This window comes from Spermophilus citellus, assembly GCF_964194105.1.
Source record: "Spermophilus citellus genome assembly, chromosome: 7".
Lineage (NCBI taxonomy): Eukaryota > Metazoa > Chordata > Mammalia > Rodentia > Sciuridae > Spermophilus > Spermophilus citellus.
In genome coordinates, this window is record NC_138188.1 from 158,168,297 (window position 1) to 158,182,625 (window position 14,329).

Consider the following 14,329-nt stretch of genomic DNA (forward strand, 5'->3'; position numbering starts at 1 on the left):
CCCAAGAACTCAGAAAATCAAGCCCTCCTTCCTTGCCTCTTGACCCTCCTGGTTCTCCAATCTCTGATGAGAACAGGAACTTTGGAAATAGATGAAAAGATTTGGGGATTAAAACACAAATCCCACCCCTAATCAGTAGAGATACAAGTTTTCCTGCAAGTCCCTGAAGGTGTTTCTCAACAGAGACGTTAGTAAAGTACTATTTTTTAAAATTTTTTTTTAAATTTTTGTTGTAAATGGATAGAATATCTTTATGTATTTACTTCTATGTTTTGCTGAGGATTGATCCCAGGGCCTCACACTTGCTAGGCATGTGCTCTGCCACTGAGCTACAACCCAGCCCCGCAGAGTACTATTTTTTCTCTCAAAAAGAATTTCAGGCAAACCAGAATGATCATTTTTTCCCCTTAAAACATGGATAAGGGTATCCATTGCAGGCCAATACTAAAACATTATTATTATTATAATTATTTTAAAATAAGCTGGACCTCAATGGCACAGTGCTTGTCTAGCATGCTTGAGGTCCTGGGTTCAGCCTCCAGCCCCCAGAATAAATATATAAATAAACACATATATAATAAGCCATTGAAATAATGACTTTTAAAATCCAGCTCCTTTAGTGTTTATCTCGAAACTCCCCATTTTGATAGCACTCTGTAATGTGCCCCATAGCTGCCGTCAGGATAAAGGAGACTGCTCTGTCTCATGTGGCTGGCTTAAATGTTGCTGGTTTATTTAAAACTTTTTAAGGGGTAACAGGAATGACTTGAAAGAAGAAGGTTCATTTCTCTCTCTCTCTCTCTCTCTCTCTCTCTCTCTCTCTCTCTCTGTCTCTTTTTTCCAACAAAATGACGTAAACGTTTTTCACTTGGGCCAATCTCCATTGAGGTCGATCGCAGAGGCCCAGATTCGGGAGGTGGCTGTGAGGAGGTGACAGGGGGATGTCTGTAACAGGATTCTCTCTGTGCTCTGCTTGCCTCATATTCAAAGGAGATGCTCCAGGAACAATTCGAGAGTGGAGCCATGCAAGCCTTCTGAGGGGATGAAATTACTTAGCAGACCAGAAACAATCTCTTCTGAATAAAGAAGGCAGTTTGCCACATCTTGACAGATTAGGAGAACTGGCTGGGAGGAGTGGGATACATTACTTCACCTCTCCAGGACCCTTTGGTTCCAAGTGAAGAGCTGAGGCAGAGGCTCCTGGGAGAACTTCTCACTGAGCCACTTGGCTGGCCTTATGCTGCTGTGGGACATGGCACATGGCACCTGCAGGGCTGCCCCTCTGTAGATGGCCCTCTGATGGACAGCAGGTAGTCTCCAAATGTGCCCTGGCCAGACACAGGACGGCCACAGCCTCCTTGTGCTCCCTCGGGTCACACCTCCCTTGGGCGGGGCTGTGAAGACTCTTCCGACCCACTCAAGGTCCTTTGCCTCCCAAGGGCACTATTTCAGCTGGGCTTTGGGGTTCCCACTGGCTGCGCTGAAATTACCGTCATTCTTCCTGATGCTCCTCCAAACAATCCTGGGATACACTGACAACTGTCCTCATCTGTCACTCCCGACTCTACTAATAGGAGCCTTGAAAACAGGACTGCGCCCAGTGCTCAGAAGGCTGCCCTGGTGGCTCTTTCTGAAACTTTCTGTGCCTTGCAGGTCTCAAGGACTCAATAGCATATCCTTGAGTGGCATCCGTGCTTGGGAGAACATTCTAAAGGTGCTCGCAGTCAGGAACTGGACCACCAGGGCCCTCTGTGCAAATATCCCAGTAGCGGGGTTTTTCTGGAACCACCCATTCCTGCAGAGCCAGGTCCAGGCCCACACAGACGTGGCTGGAGGGCTGCCGTGGGGCCCCCCTGTGGGGCGTGTCTGGAAGGAGGCGTTACCCTGGTGTTGAGGTAGCAACCCCAGGAAATAACCACCACGTCATGTGGCTGGCTGGAGTGGCCCCAATCCCTCCTGCAGGTCACACAGAGACACAGCCGCACCCTTGGGCCAGAGCTGTAGAATTTGCACAGTCATCTTGGACCAGGAAGGCCAGAGACACATTTCTGGCAATGTGAGAGAGGTCTGGCAGTGCCTGAGGCACACGGTTCAGAGCTGCTGAAGAAAGGGGCTTTGTCAGAGTAGAGCCTCCCGTGGTCCCTTGGTCAGCTCTGAGAGGTGGAGTGGACGCCGCTCTAGGAGGGAGCACAGTAGGGCCGTAGTGGCTATCTCAGGCAGGCAGCATGTGAGTGGGGGTGCAGGACAGAGCCCAGAGAGTTGGAGTCCATTTTGAGCTGTCTCTGAAGGACGCTGCCCAGGCCCCTCCAAGGCCCCCCCAGGGCGTTCCTTCCTGCTCAGGCCTCCCCGGCTCTGAGCTCAGGCCCAGCCTCTGGCTTCTCAGGCATGGAAGGCAGTTCAGAGCTGGGCTGTGGGGAGGCAAAGGTTCCACGTTTGATGCAGGTGTGGGTCGTGGGCAGACTCCAGTCCTGACCCCAGCAGGGTGTGAGCATGTGGCACACCCTGCACTTTCCCCTGGTGCCAACCCTGAAGAGATGGTGACATTTCTGTCCCTCCCACCCCTGCAGGTGGAGCTCACGGGCAACAGTATTTATGAGTACATCCATCCATCCGACCACGACGAGATGACGGCTGTCCTCGCTGCCCACCCGCCTCTTCACCATCACCTGCTCCAAGGTAGTTCCTCCAGGTGAAAGTAAACAAGGCCACGTTCTTAACTATGACCCAGGGCTTGGCTTACCACACCTGCCAAGGTCTAGGGGTTACCAGGGCAACACTTGGCCCCATCAAGTGGGAGGTGCATTTTGGCCTCTGTCTTTTAAACCAGATTATTTAAACCAGCCCCCATTACTGCCAAAGACTATTCAGTGCTGCCGGGGACGAAGGTGCTCGTGATTTAGAATTGCAGGTTGCAGCCTCACGGGTTTAGACCTGGGCTGCAGCTTCTGAGGATACAGCCCAGGGGGCTGTGAAACTGCCTGGGGGAAACTACACCTGAAATTCCCCTGGGTGACAGCAGTTCCTTTGCTATGACCACAGACTGTAAACCATCCTGAGAGCAGGAGGACGGTGGCTTTGCTGTTTTCATGTTACCTTGTAGCCATGGTGGACATTTCAACATATCATGTATGCTCGTGGCTACTGCAAAATTCTGGAAGTCATGAGACCCACCACTGAACCTTGTTATTTAATGTAGTGATAAAATAGCACACTTACATCCATGTTCAGGGTGTGCCACTATGTGTTTAAATACTGGGATAACGACTTTCCTACATAGTTGGTTTGTTTTGTAACTATATGCATTTTATTTTATGCATTTAAAAGTGTTACTCTGAGCAGGGGTCTGGTTTTTTGGTTTTTTTTTTTTTTTTTTTTTTTTTTTTTTTTTTTTTTTTTTTTTTTTTTGCCATAGCACAAATCAGTTAAGAAGCCCTGGGCATCAAAAAATTATAACAAATGCTGGGAAGACACAGAAGTTTTCCCGGGACCCTGGCCTCTTAACTTCGTGGACAGCTCAAAGAGGCCAGCAGGCTAATGGGTCTCACTTATGCCTCAGACTGTAGTACCCAATGGGGCCCCAATTCCCCAGGGGAACAAAATGCAAATAAAAGACTTCAAAGTGGTGAGGACATTTAGCCAAGGAGGAGAAATATGGCTTTCATTCTTATTGCTCCCTCCTGGGGAAGATTACCCTCAGGCTCGGAGGAGGGACCACAGAAGCGCATGCTCAGTTGTCCAGCAGCAGTTGATCTTGCTGTTCCTTTCCAAGGAGAGAGTCTGGTGTGCCAGCTTCTGAGACAAGACGGGCCCTGACTATAACTACAGCCTGTGATAGTCGTTGGGATGGGATGGCGTCTAAATCAACATGAAAAAATGATGCCGAGAGTCATTCCCAACGACAATGACTAATTCTTCCACTGTGGCGTATTTTCAAAGCTGGACACAGACAGCAGGAGTCCTAGAGAATTCCTCAGAACACCATGTTGTTGCTTAAAACACCGCACAGGGTGCCCCCTGCCTGGCAGTGGCCTTCTGCTACTGCCATGGGTTTCATGTTCCCCTTCCTGTGTTGTAGCCTCTGGAAAAGTGTTGAAAGAATGAAAGTAAGTGCAGCTGGGGGGACAGTGAGGCCCGTCTACTCCCGTTTCTGTGGGGTTCGAGGCTGAGGTAGAGAGCAGTCCTAGAGGAGAGGCAACAAGCTGGGGGCCTAGGGTCCCGTGCTGACTCCCTGCAGTGCCAGCCCAGGGGTGCAGGGAAGGCTCCTGAGCACACGGTGCTCTTCTCACTCACAGATTTTCTGCCTGGATGGAACCCCATTGTTTTATGGTGAAATGTGTGAGAAGTGCGCCCTCCCCCCAGATGAGTAAGACCAGGTGGTACTTTTGAGACGTGAGCTTCCACATCTCAGTGACATCTGTCTGGTTCAGACAGGAGGACTGTGGGTAAAGCACATAGCCTGTCCAGCTGGGGGAACCAAGGAGGCCTCTGAGTCGATTCCCAGACTTCCATGAGGCAGTGCCCTCAGGGACAGTGGAGGACCTTGCTCCACTCCAGCCTTTTTTTTTTTTTTTTGGTACTGGAGATTGAACTCAGGGGCACTCAACCACTGAGCCACATCTCAGCCCTATTTTGTATTTTATTTAGAGACAGTGTCTCACTGAGTTGCTTAATGTATCACAGTTGCTGAGGCTGGCTTTGAACTCACAATTCTCCTGTCTCAGCCTCCCAAACCGCTGGGATTACAGATATGCACCTCCATGCCCGACCCAATCCTTTTTTAATGATAAATTTGTCACCAGGCACAATGGTGCATGCCTGTAATCTCAGCCTCTCAGGAGGCTGAGGCAGGAGGATCACAAGTTTAAGGGCAGCCTCAGCAACTTAGTGAAACCCTGTTTCAAAATGGAAAAGGGTTGGGTATGTAGCACAGTGCTAGAGACTTGCCTAGCATGTGTGAGGGCCTTGTATTTATTTACAAAATAAATAAATAGATAAACTTATTAACCTCCAACAAATGTCTATTTAGAGTGGAGTGACAGCCCCTCACTCGGAGGTGTGGCCTTTCTCTATTGCTGTCTCCGAGGGCTGGTGTCCTTTAAAGCCGAGGAGGACTCCTGTATGTTTGCAAGAGTGAGAACAGAGATTTATGCACAGGGCCTTTCAAAGAAAGGAAAGGAAGGTCTGGCTTAGCTAAGCTGTGAGGGGTTCCCTGGGGAGGTGGAGACAAGGGCTGCTCCTTCCAGGGCCAGAAATGAGGGCCAAAGCTTTGTTCTGGCCATGATGGTTCTCGGCACCCAGCGCCCACAGTGCAGCTGGCAGGAGGTATGAGTGGCCGGCCCCCTCTGCCAGGGAAAGAGCCTACGCTGTGACTGACACTTAGCATCTGCTACCTGAGGGGAGTCAGACTCTTCTGGGCCTTCATGGTATCTCAGGCACCCACCCCAAGACTGCCAGGAAGTTCTCCCGATGCCAAGCCACTCTGTGGCCTCTAGGAGGTGACGGTGGCCGGTGGAGCTCTGCCAGGCCCAGCCCTTGACTCCAGGCTGGCCTCCAGGCTGTGGCTGAGATTTGAGCTGCTCTCTTTTGGGGCCTGTGGAAGCCACACCAGGACAGGGCCAGTCTCTCCCCTCCTCACCCAGACCTTAGCAAGGTCTCAGGGTCAGGGTCGGGGCACAGAGGAGCAGGCCTCTGACTGTGACCCTGGGAATTTCATGATGCTGTGTGGGGGGAGATGGGAAGCAGGTGGGACTGTGGCCCATGGCACCTTGCTCCTGCTTTCAGAGTACGAGATAGAGAGGTCCTTCTTCCTCCGAATGAAGTGCGTCCTGGCAAAAAGAAACGCGGGGCTGACGTGCAGTGGATACAAGGTATGAAGGGCCCTGGGGGGACGGAGAGCTGGCCATGTTCTGCACTGGGTACTTGGTATTCCGCCTCACACTCAAGGATGTCTGCAGAAGGGAAGCCTCGGAACCGAATGTGTCATCCCCACCAGGGCAGAAGTCTTGAGTGACTGGCTCATGGCTGCTTCTGGGGCCCACGTAAGGGCTGGTGCTTTAGAGGGATTGTCCAGCCTGGCTGGCTTTCGTCCCACGAGACCAGAAGTAGCTGTGGCTCAGGTTAGACTTTTGCCCTGGTGCCCACAAGTTCCACTTTGCATGCTGGACAGTCCCACAGTAGCAGCTGCCCCTGTTGAGGATCCACATTCCTGGGCAAGGTCCCGGGCCATAGTGAGTACTCAGAGCACAGAGATGCCACTCTTACCCTGGAATGTTCCATCATCCAGGGCTGGTGATCATGAGCTTGACAGTGATAACATTCTTAGGTGCCAAGTAGAGCTTTGCTCTGAGGTACCACGTCTGGTGAATACAGTCACCCCAGTCCTTGGACAGGAGGGTGGCTGTCCTCGTTGTGTACTCAAGGAAGGCAGCAGAGAGGGAGAGGGATGGTGAGCCTTGTGGAGCCGGGACCTCCATGCCCAGCCCCTCCTCCTTGGCCTCATCCGTCTTCCAGACAGGTTGCTTGTTCTGGCTAATTCCAGCGTCTAGGAGCAGGTGACCTGCAGAGCCTGCTGGCAGTGTCGTTCCACAATGTCAGAGGTAGTTGACGTGGGTTAAGGAAGTCTGCTGTGTGCCAGGAGTCTGTTACCCTCGGTCCTCTCTCTGAGCTCCCCACTGCCTCCAGGATCCTCTCTGCTGTCCTCCCTGAGGTCACAGCCATCAGTCACTCTGCAGTTGGAGACAGCTAGGAAGCTTTTCTAGAAACATTTGTTCCTTTGAAGAGGAGGGAGGAGGGTGGGGAGAAGAGGAGGCATCTGTGCCTTTGTCCTCTCTTTCTGGAACACCCCTCCCAGCCCCTCCCAGCCCCTCCCAGCCCAGGGTCTTCCTTCCCCTCAGCTCCTCCCAGTGCCTTCCCCATTCCAGGCTGACCCTTCCCCTTGGCCCTCCTCGGCCACCCCACTCTGAGCTCTTCCCTTGGACCTCGACCCCCTCATTTGTTCTGTTTTATTTTATTTTTGCCATACTAGGGATGGAGCCCAGGGCCTGCCTCCGAGAGGCAAGAGCTCTACCCCTGAGCTGCTCCCCCAACCCCTGCTCCCTTGGTTTTTAATTGTCCCAGGCTCTAAGCCGCATTGGGCCAGGATGGGCAGCCACCAGCCCCGCCTCTCCTGGAGACATTCTTCAGGAGACTTGGCTCTTGACTTGTTTCTGCTGCTTATTGATGGTCCAGCTGTCTAATCTGCAGCAGAACATCACCTGTCTATCTTGTCCTCACTTCCCTGCTCAGTAAAATGGGAGAATAGACTACAAGGATTTGGAGATTTCTTCCAGCTCTACAGACGATGAATACCTTGAGGGATCCTGGAGAAAGGGTTTTTGAACAGAGAACTTGAAGGCTAAGGATGTTAGTTCGTACCACTGCAGTTACGAGGATCGTGATTCTAGCACGATTTTACTGACTTAATATGTTTTTTGCCATCCTGGATCCCAGAGTCTCGTGCAGGCCAGGCAAGCTATACCCTGCAGAGCTATGCCCCAGCCTGTTACCGACTTTAACTGGCATAAATGCTTCTACTCATCAGGCTCCAGGTGGTACAGAGGTTCCTGTTTGAACTTGGTGCATTCTTGCCTACATGGACTTTGGCTCTAACTGGAAGGCTTCTAGATAGCCACTCTGACTTGTTGATTATTAAGATCTTGAATTAAAATACATGAAATTAAAAGACATAAAAATGAAGATTAAAAAAAAAATCTATTGAAAGGATTCTTAATTTACTGGAGTGTAGGAGCATGTCAAGTGATGCAGAGGTCAAATTCAGTCCCAAAGGAAGGTGGGAAGCATTTTAATACTGAAGCGAGCATTTAGTGAAACAAATGGCTGTCTTCTAAGAAGGTCTTGCTGTGTTCTCTAAGCACGACTCGCAGTGGGTTCCTTACATATAAACTCATCCTATGTCAGAGAGTCCTAATTTGTGACATTCCTTACTCATGGTTGACAGAATAAGACAGCCCTTATATTTTACTGTGACACTGTCTGCTAAGAAAGGCATCTGTCAGCATATTGGCCACACACCGGTAGAACCTGGGTTGGGGACGTTCCATGAAAGGAGTCAGGAGGAGTGGGTGCCATGGCCAGCTGACCTGCCCTCTGCTCCCCCAGGTCATCCACTGCAGCGGCTACTTGAAGATCAGGCAGTACATGCTGGACATGTCCCTGTACGACTCCTGTTACCAGATCGTGGGGTTGGTGGCGGTGGGCCAGTCACTGCCTCCCAGTGCCATCACAGAGATCAAGCTGCACAGTAACATGTTCATGTTCAGGGCCAGCCTCGATCTGAAGCTGATATTCCTGGATTCCAGGTGAGTTGTGGCACCTGCCAACAACACTGCTGTGACATTCTGGAAGATACCGATGACAGAAATTGGCCCCAGAGAGCTCCGAGATGTTAAGCCAAACTATAACAAGGAATAAGTCTTACTAAGAATGTGGATTAGAAAGAGATTTAGTGAAATCTAGTCATGAATGGAAAGAATTAATTCAGCTTTGGACTCTGGGATTTATTTTAATTAATTAAGTTATATTTGAATCATTTCAGCGGAGTTTGGAATGGGAATATGTGTTGTGGGCACAATTTATCCTTTTCTGAAGGCCCACAACATCAGAATTATGTCTCATCTCTCTGCCAAGCCGGTAGGATTTTAAAACCAATGGGTTTCCACACTGAGCAGGGTGAGAAGCCCTCAGATCCCCCACAGCCATGGCAGATTGGAGGCTGGGAGCAGAGAGGTCGCCTTCCCTGGGGGAACACTTGATCACGAGCTCAGCCTGTGTCTGGGCTGGGGGAAGGGAGCGTGAGTGAGGCAGAGGCACACCAATTCTTGTCTCTGGAGGCTGTGCTAGAGAGGCCTCAGGTCTCTCCCAGGGCAGGCTGCTGGCCTCAAAGTCTTTGTACTTTTTATTATTTTTTTAACTGAAATTTATTTTTGCAAGTAGTAACTGTATTTTTGTGGGGGATAATGAGATGTTTTTGCTCATGTATGGTCTTGAGGCTTTGGCTTGTGGGGCCTCTTCCATTTTCTTATCTGCAAAATGAGAGACCTGTCCATGCACTGGCTACCACAAGACTAGAGAAGGATGAAATTAGATGAGAGATGAGAAACAGAAAACTCAGAGCCTCAGCTGCAAACCCAGAGCCTCAGTTGCCTGCAAGGCCACCTTGTTTTTCATCCCATAGATTCCTGGACTGTGCAGGCAGGAATGAGCTGTCAGATCCTTCTTTTAACTTGGCATATGTGGCTGAGATTTCTAGGAGAGGGGATATATCCATTTTGGTTTCTGTGTGTCCTGATGCTAGGATTTACTGATTATATTCCCCCCATTTTTTTGTTGAAACAGGGTCTTTTTATGTTGTTCAGGCTGACCTTGAACCAGAAGTTCAAGAAATCCTCCTGCCTCAACTGTCTGAGTAGTTGTGATCACAGGTGTGCACTACTGTGCCTGGCTACTACTTGTTATTCTTACTTTTTTACTTTTAAAAGACAAAGCTAGGTAGGGGCAGGAGGTAGAGACAGAAATGACTTGAGCTTACCATGATTGTATCTCAGAACCATCCAAGACAGAGGAGCAGCAAGAGGTGGTGTTAGAGAGTCACCATTATTGTTACAGAAACTGCAAGCCAAGGGCAACTAGGACTCTTTGGGGGAGCTGATGACACCTTTGAGGGTGGCACAAGGGTGACAAATGCTCTCTTCCTGCCCTGCAGAAGGAGCCCCTGTGGGGAGGAGGCCAGGCCAGCTGCCTCCTGCAGTGGGCCATGCAGTGATAGGAGACTTCTTTCCCAATTTAGGAATCACTTCTGAAAGCAGCTGGAAATTGGCTGTCCAAGGTCATTACCGAGGGAACTAGGGAGGATCCAACTACTTTCTCCCTTGTTTTGCCTCCTAATATTTCTCAGACAATTAAAAACAAACAAACAAACAAAAACCACCCTGAGATCCAGTGAATTCTCTAGAAGAGGAAAGAAGGGGTGTCCCAGAGGGAAGATGTGGAGTCTTTTCAAGTTGTTCAGCCCATACCACTGTGAAATGCAGAGGGTCTTCCAGCAAAGGGTGCAGGTGGTTAGCTGGAAGACAGGCTGCTTCCTGACGAGTTCCTCAGATACGGCCTGTGGGGTACCAGTGAGGGCCTGTGAAACTCCCTGTAAGGGCTGCACCCCTGGAGAAACTAGAGAAAAAGGGTAAAGATCTCAAAGGCTGGGTGCAGTGGTGCACACCTCTAATCCCAGTGGCTCTGGAGGCAGAGGCAAGAGGATCGTGAATTCAAAACCAGCCTCAGCAATTTAGTGAGGTGCTAAGCAACTCCATGAGACCTTGTCTCTAAATAAAACACAAAAAAATTGGGCTGGGGATGTGGCTAGGTGGTCGAGTGCCCCTGAGTTCAATCCCCAGTACCCCTCCCCCCCCCGAAAAAAAAAAACCTCAAAGGAGACTTCCTGTCCCCACCTAAGCCCTGCAATACTTCCTGCTAAGTATCAGGAAGCTTCTAGTAAAGCCTAAGGCTTTTCTAAACTCCTTCATGGAGGAGGGCTTCAGGGGCCAAAGAGCACTGGAGAATCCCTCATGGTCACTGTGGTCTTGCTTTGGTTGCAATTCCTATGGTTTTTGAAAGGCCTCTGGGCCAGGGCATAGTGGCTTGGGCTGGCCCAGTACTGGGGGGACAGCAGAGGCCAGGCTGGGTGGAGGCGTCAGCTTCTGGTCCAAACCCCAGGAGCCATAGCAAGGGCTTGGCCAGAGGCCCAATGGCTCCAAGTCACAGGAGCAAGGGTGGTAGGCTTCAGGGGGCCCTCTAGCATGATACCCAGGATGGTCCCAGGCAAAACTGAACTCAGCATAACCTGACATTAGGTACCTAGGGGTTTGTGGCACTTCATTTTGAAACTGTAGCTGGAGCTTTTGCTAAGGATGGGTGAACCCAGTGATGTTTGGGGTTTGGCAGATCCTTGTGACAGGTCTTCAGACACTAGAGGTTTGGAAAAAAACAGGAGGGCATCTTGCCAAGCCCTTCCCCTTCCCTTTAATTTTTAAAGCCAGTATGTACTTTGATGAGAAACTCAATACATGTGTTTCTGATTCATTTACACGTTCAGGGCCCTTGTTCTATAATTTGACGTCGAGGAGGCTAAGAAGCCTCTTTCATCCCGTGCTGTGGAGATGTCTGTTTTTCTTTTTGGGGGAAGCCAGACATCTCAATGTCCTGCCATGGAGTTTGACTCCGATGGGGCTTGAAGTTCTAGGTGGCCCTTATTCAAGTCCCTTGAACCCTGAATGACCGGAATGGAGGCAGTAAAGTCTCCTTTCTCTGCCTCAAGCCCCGTTCCTTTCCCACCTTGTAGGAACATCTTGGGGATGTGCACAACAAATTGGGAGCCCCTCCTGGGAACCCAGAGGCTTCCAGAGATTTACCACCCAAAGCCCCAGCAGAGCTCAGCAGAAGGGGAAGTGGGCTCGAGAGTGGTCGTGAGGTCATGCCCAGTTTAATTTGCAGCTCACATTTTACATATTTCATACCCTGGCTAGTAGGTCCCTAGCCCAGGCCCTCCCGGGTGCCCTGGCCTTCCTGGGTGCTCCCTCCTCACTGCTGCCCCCAGGACTGATTCTCACCATAGTCTCACGGCCTTTGGAATCTCTTCCTGTCCTCCTCTTTCATCTGTCTCTGCATATCTGTCACCGCAACACTGGCTTAGGGCCACCCCCTCTAAAGGCACAGCTCCCAGCTCGGGGGCTGCAGCTGGGGAACCCAACCATTGCCACACGCAATTTCACCTACAGACAGAGCCACCCCAGGCCGTCAGTGCGGAGGTGGTCTTGGATGCTGACAGCTACTGTTCTTCAAAGAGCTGGAATGGGAAATTAATCTGCCCAGGGCTTGACGGAATAAAGAGGGGTGGAGTCCCACAGGCACTGGATAGAGGCTCCCATTTCTATGGAGAGCTTCGGGTCTGCCCTCTAGTCACAATATCCTCAGATGTTCCACTGCTCCTGGGCGGTCTGAGATAATCCTCTAGTGATACAAGGCTTAAACATCTGCAATTTTCCATAATTCCCATTAGTAGGAATCACCCAACTGCAGGGTCCCAGAGATCAACTGTGTCCATTAGGAGTGTCCAGCATGGAGTGGAGATTTAAGCAACCCAAGTGCCCGTCCACAAAATGCAAAACGTGATCTCTGCATGAAACAGAGGATTGCTCTCATCATAGCCTCTTTCTCCCCATGTCGGTATCAAAGTTCACTCCCATGTGCCCTCAGATAAGCTCACCCCTGAAAAAGCCCGCAGTCCTAAGCCATCCCAAACACACTTTGAGCCAGGGGTTTCAGAACATTCCTGCTCACAAATAGTGCTACATCCTGCACTGGGCGAGACTTCAAAGATTTGCTTCTTGTAAAAAAGATCACTCTCAGTTTCCAAAATCAACATTTCCCCCCTGAGCCTTTTAGCACTTGATTAGTTGGCAAAACCAATATTAGTTTAAATGAAAGGCAATCTGCAGAGCAGAGTGACTCACGGAGCTGCCGTCCTCCCCCAGGGTGACCGAGCTGACAGGCTACGAGCCACAGGACCTGATTGAGAAGACGCTGTACCATCATGTGCACGGTTGCGATGCATTCCACCTCCGCTACGCGCACCACCTCCGTGAGTAGTACCACCTGGGCCTGGGAGGCAGCTGGCCGGGGAGGGGGCATCCCTTGCCTGGCACAGTGTCCAGAGGAGCCTGAAGCCTCAGAGGGGCTTCCTCACAGGTGCCAGTTCTTGAGCATCTTCTCCAGAACCTGCTCATGAAGCCGGCAGGTGCAGGGTGTTGGGGAATTGCCTGGATTCCAGATCGTGGACTTGGAATCCAGCTTCTCTATGAAGTCTGCACACCAGCTATGAATAATGGCAATAACCAGAGAATTGACCCCTGAGCACTTAACTGTGGTCAGGGACAGGTTTAAGGGATTAAGCAGATTACTAACCCAGTGAGGGGGAGTCTCGTGTGCATGCTTCTCCTTCTACTGTTGAGGATGCTGAGGTCCAGTGAGGTAGAGCCACTTGCCTATGGTCACTCATCAGGGAGGTGGCAGATCTAGGAGTCAAACCTAAGCAGAGTCCAGTTGCTGAACCCCGACCCTGCTGGCGATGCTCAGGGAAGGACTACATGTTCCATGATAGAAATCAGCTTGGAGTGAGTGAACAGAACAGTGTTTGATCGGCCAATGGAGGTGATTTGGGGATATCTGCATGTTTCAGAGGGGATGCTCCAATCACCAAAGTATCACTATCAAAGTGACACTCCGAGAGTCCAAATGCAGCAAAGAATAATTTGGATGGAGTGGAACACCTCCTCCTCCTGCTGCTGTTTAGTGGCTACATACAGATGGTCAGAGGAGCTCAGTCTCCTGCAGAGGGACCCAGAGGGCTCGTCCTCTATTCTCGCTTTGCTGGGTTAACTAAGAGATGTTAGAGGACAAGTGCTGGTATCTTGTCGGAGGTGGGCGGCAGGTCCCGGGGCAGCTAAGTCTGCAGCCACATTGTGCAGCGTAGAACACGGCATCACTAGGGTGTGGCTGCTGTTTTCTTCTCCCCGCGTCACCACAGGCAGAGGCTGTGGCAATCAGGACTTTCAGCTGGACAGACTCCTTGCTCCCGTGTGCACATGAAGACTCCGAGTTGTGAACCATCCTTCCTTCCTTCCTTCCTTCATTCGTACCTTCCTTCCTTTCTTTCTTTCTTCCAAATCACAATCTCATAAGCATCCCTGTTACTCCTGGAACCAAGGTGGGTAGGGAAGCAACAGCTTAGCATCTGGATGGAGTCCGTAGGAGAGCCTCACCCCTGAGGAGCTGGAAGTGGTTCTGCCAAGGGGGCAGCCATCCCACGGGCTCCTGGGGAGGAGCGTGCTGGGAGCTTCTGCTGCAGCATTGAGCTGCACGGGAGAGAGTTGCTCAGAGTGTGGCTGGACGCTGCCCATGAGGCCTCTGAGCCTGGGGAGAGAGAACCGGTGGCGTTGAAAGTCCTCACTTTTTAAATTTTTATTTTATTTGTGGTGCTGGAGATGGAACCCCTTTCCCTGAGAGAAGGTAAAAGGATTTGTGCTTTGGAAAAATCATGAAGGTCCCAGTGATGCTAGTCATGTGACCCTGGCCAGGGCCAGAATGGGCAAATCAAAGAAAACCAGAAAAGGCAATCGTGGCAATGATGGCGACCGTTCCGGGGCTCTGACGGTGGCTGGGGCTGAGCAGCTCTCGAAGAGACCAGGGGACAGCAACCCTCTTCCCGGGCTCAGGGAGAGCG

General features: G+C 50.8%; 1 protein-coding gene across 6 annotated transcripts in view; it reads left to right on the top strand.

Annotated features, from left to right (window-relative positions):
* SIM2 (SIM bHLH transcription factor 2) overlaps window positions 1-14,329 on the top strand; it is a 51,516-nt gene that overhangs the window by 17,790 nt on the left and 19,397 nt on the right. For all 6 annotated transcript variants that reach the window (XM_081300662.1, XM_081300663.1, XM_081300667.1 and 3 more), the window contains 4 exons: window positions 2,568-2,676; window positions 5,782-5,867; window positions 8,158-8,357; window positions 12,582-12,688. In XM_081300662.1, coding sequence (XP_081156788.1) covers window positions 2,568-2,676; window positions 5,782-5,867; window positions 8,158-8,357; window positions 12,582-12,688 — 502 coding nt within the window. The remainder of the gene's footprint in view (window positions 1-2,567; window positions 2,677-5,781; window positions 5,868-8,157; window positions 8,358-12,581; window positions 12,689-14,329) is intronic.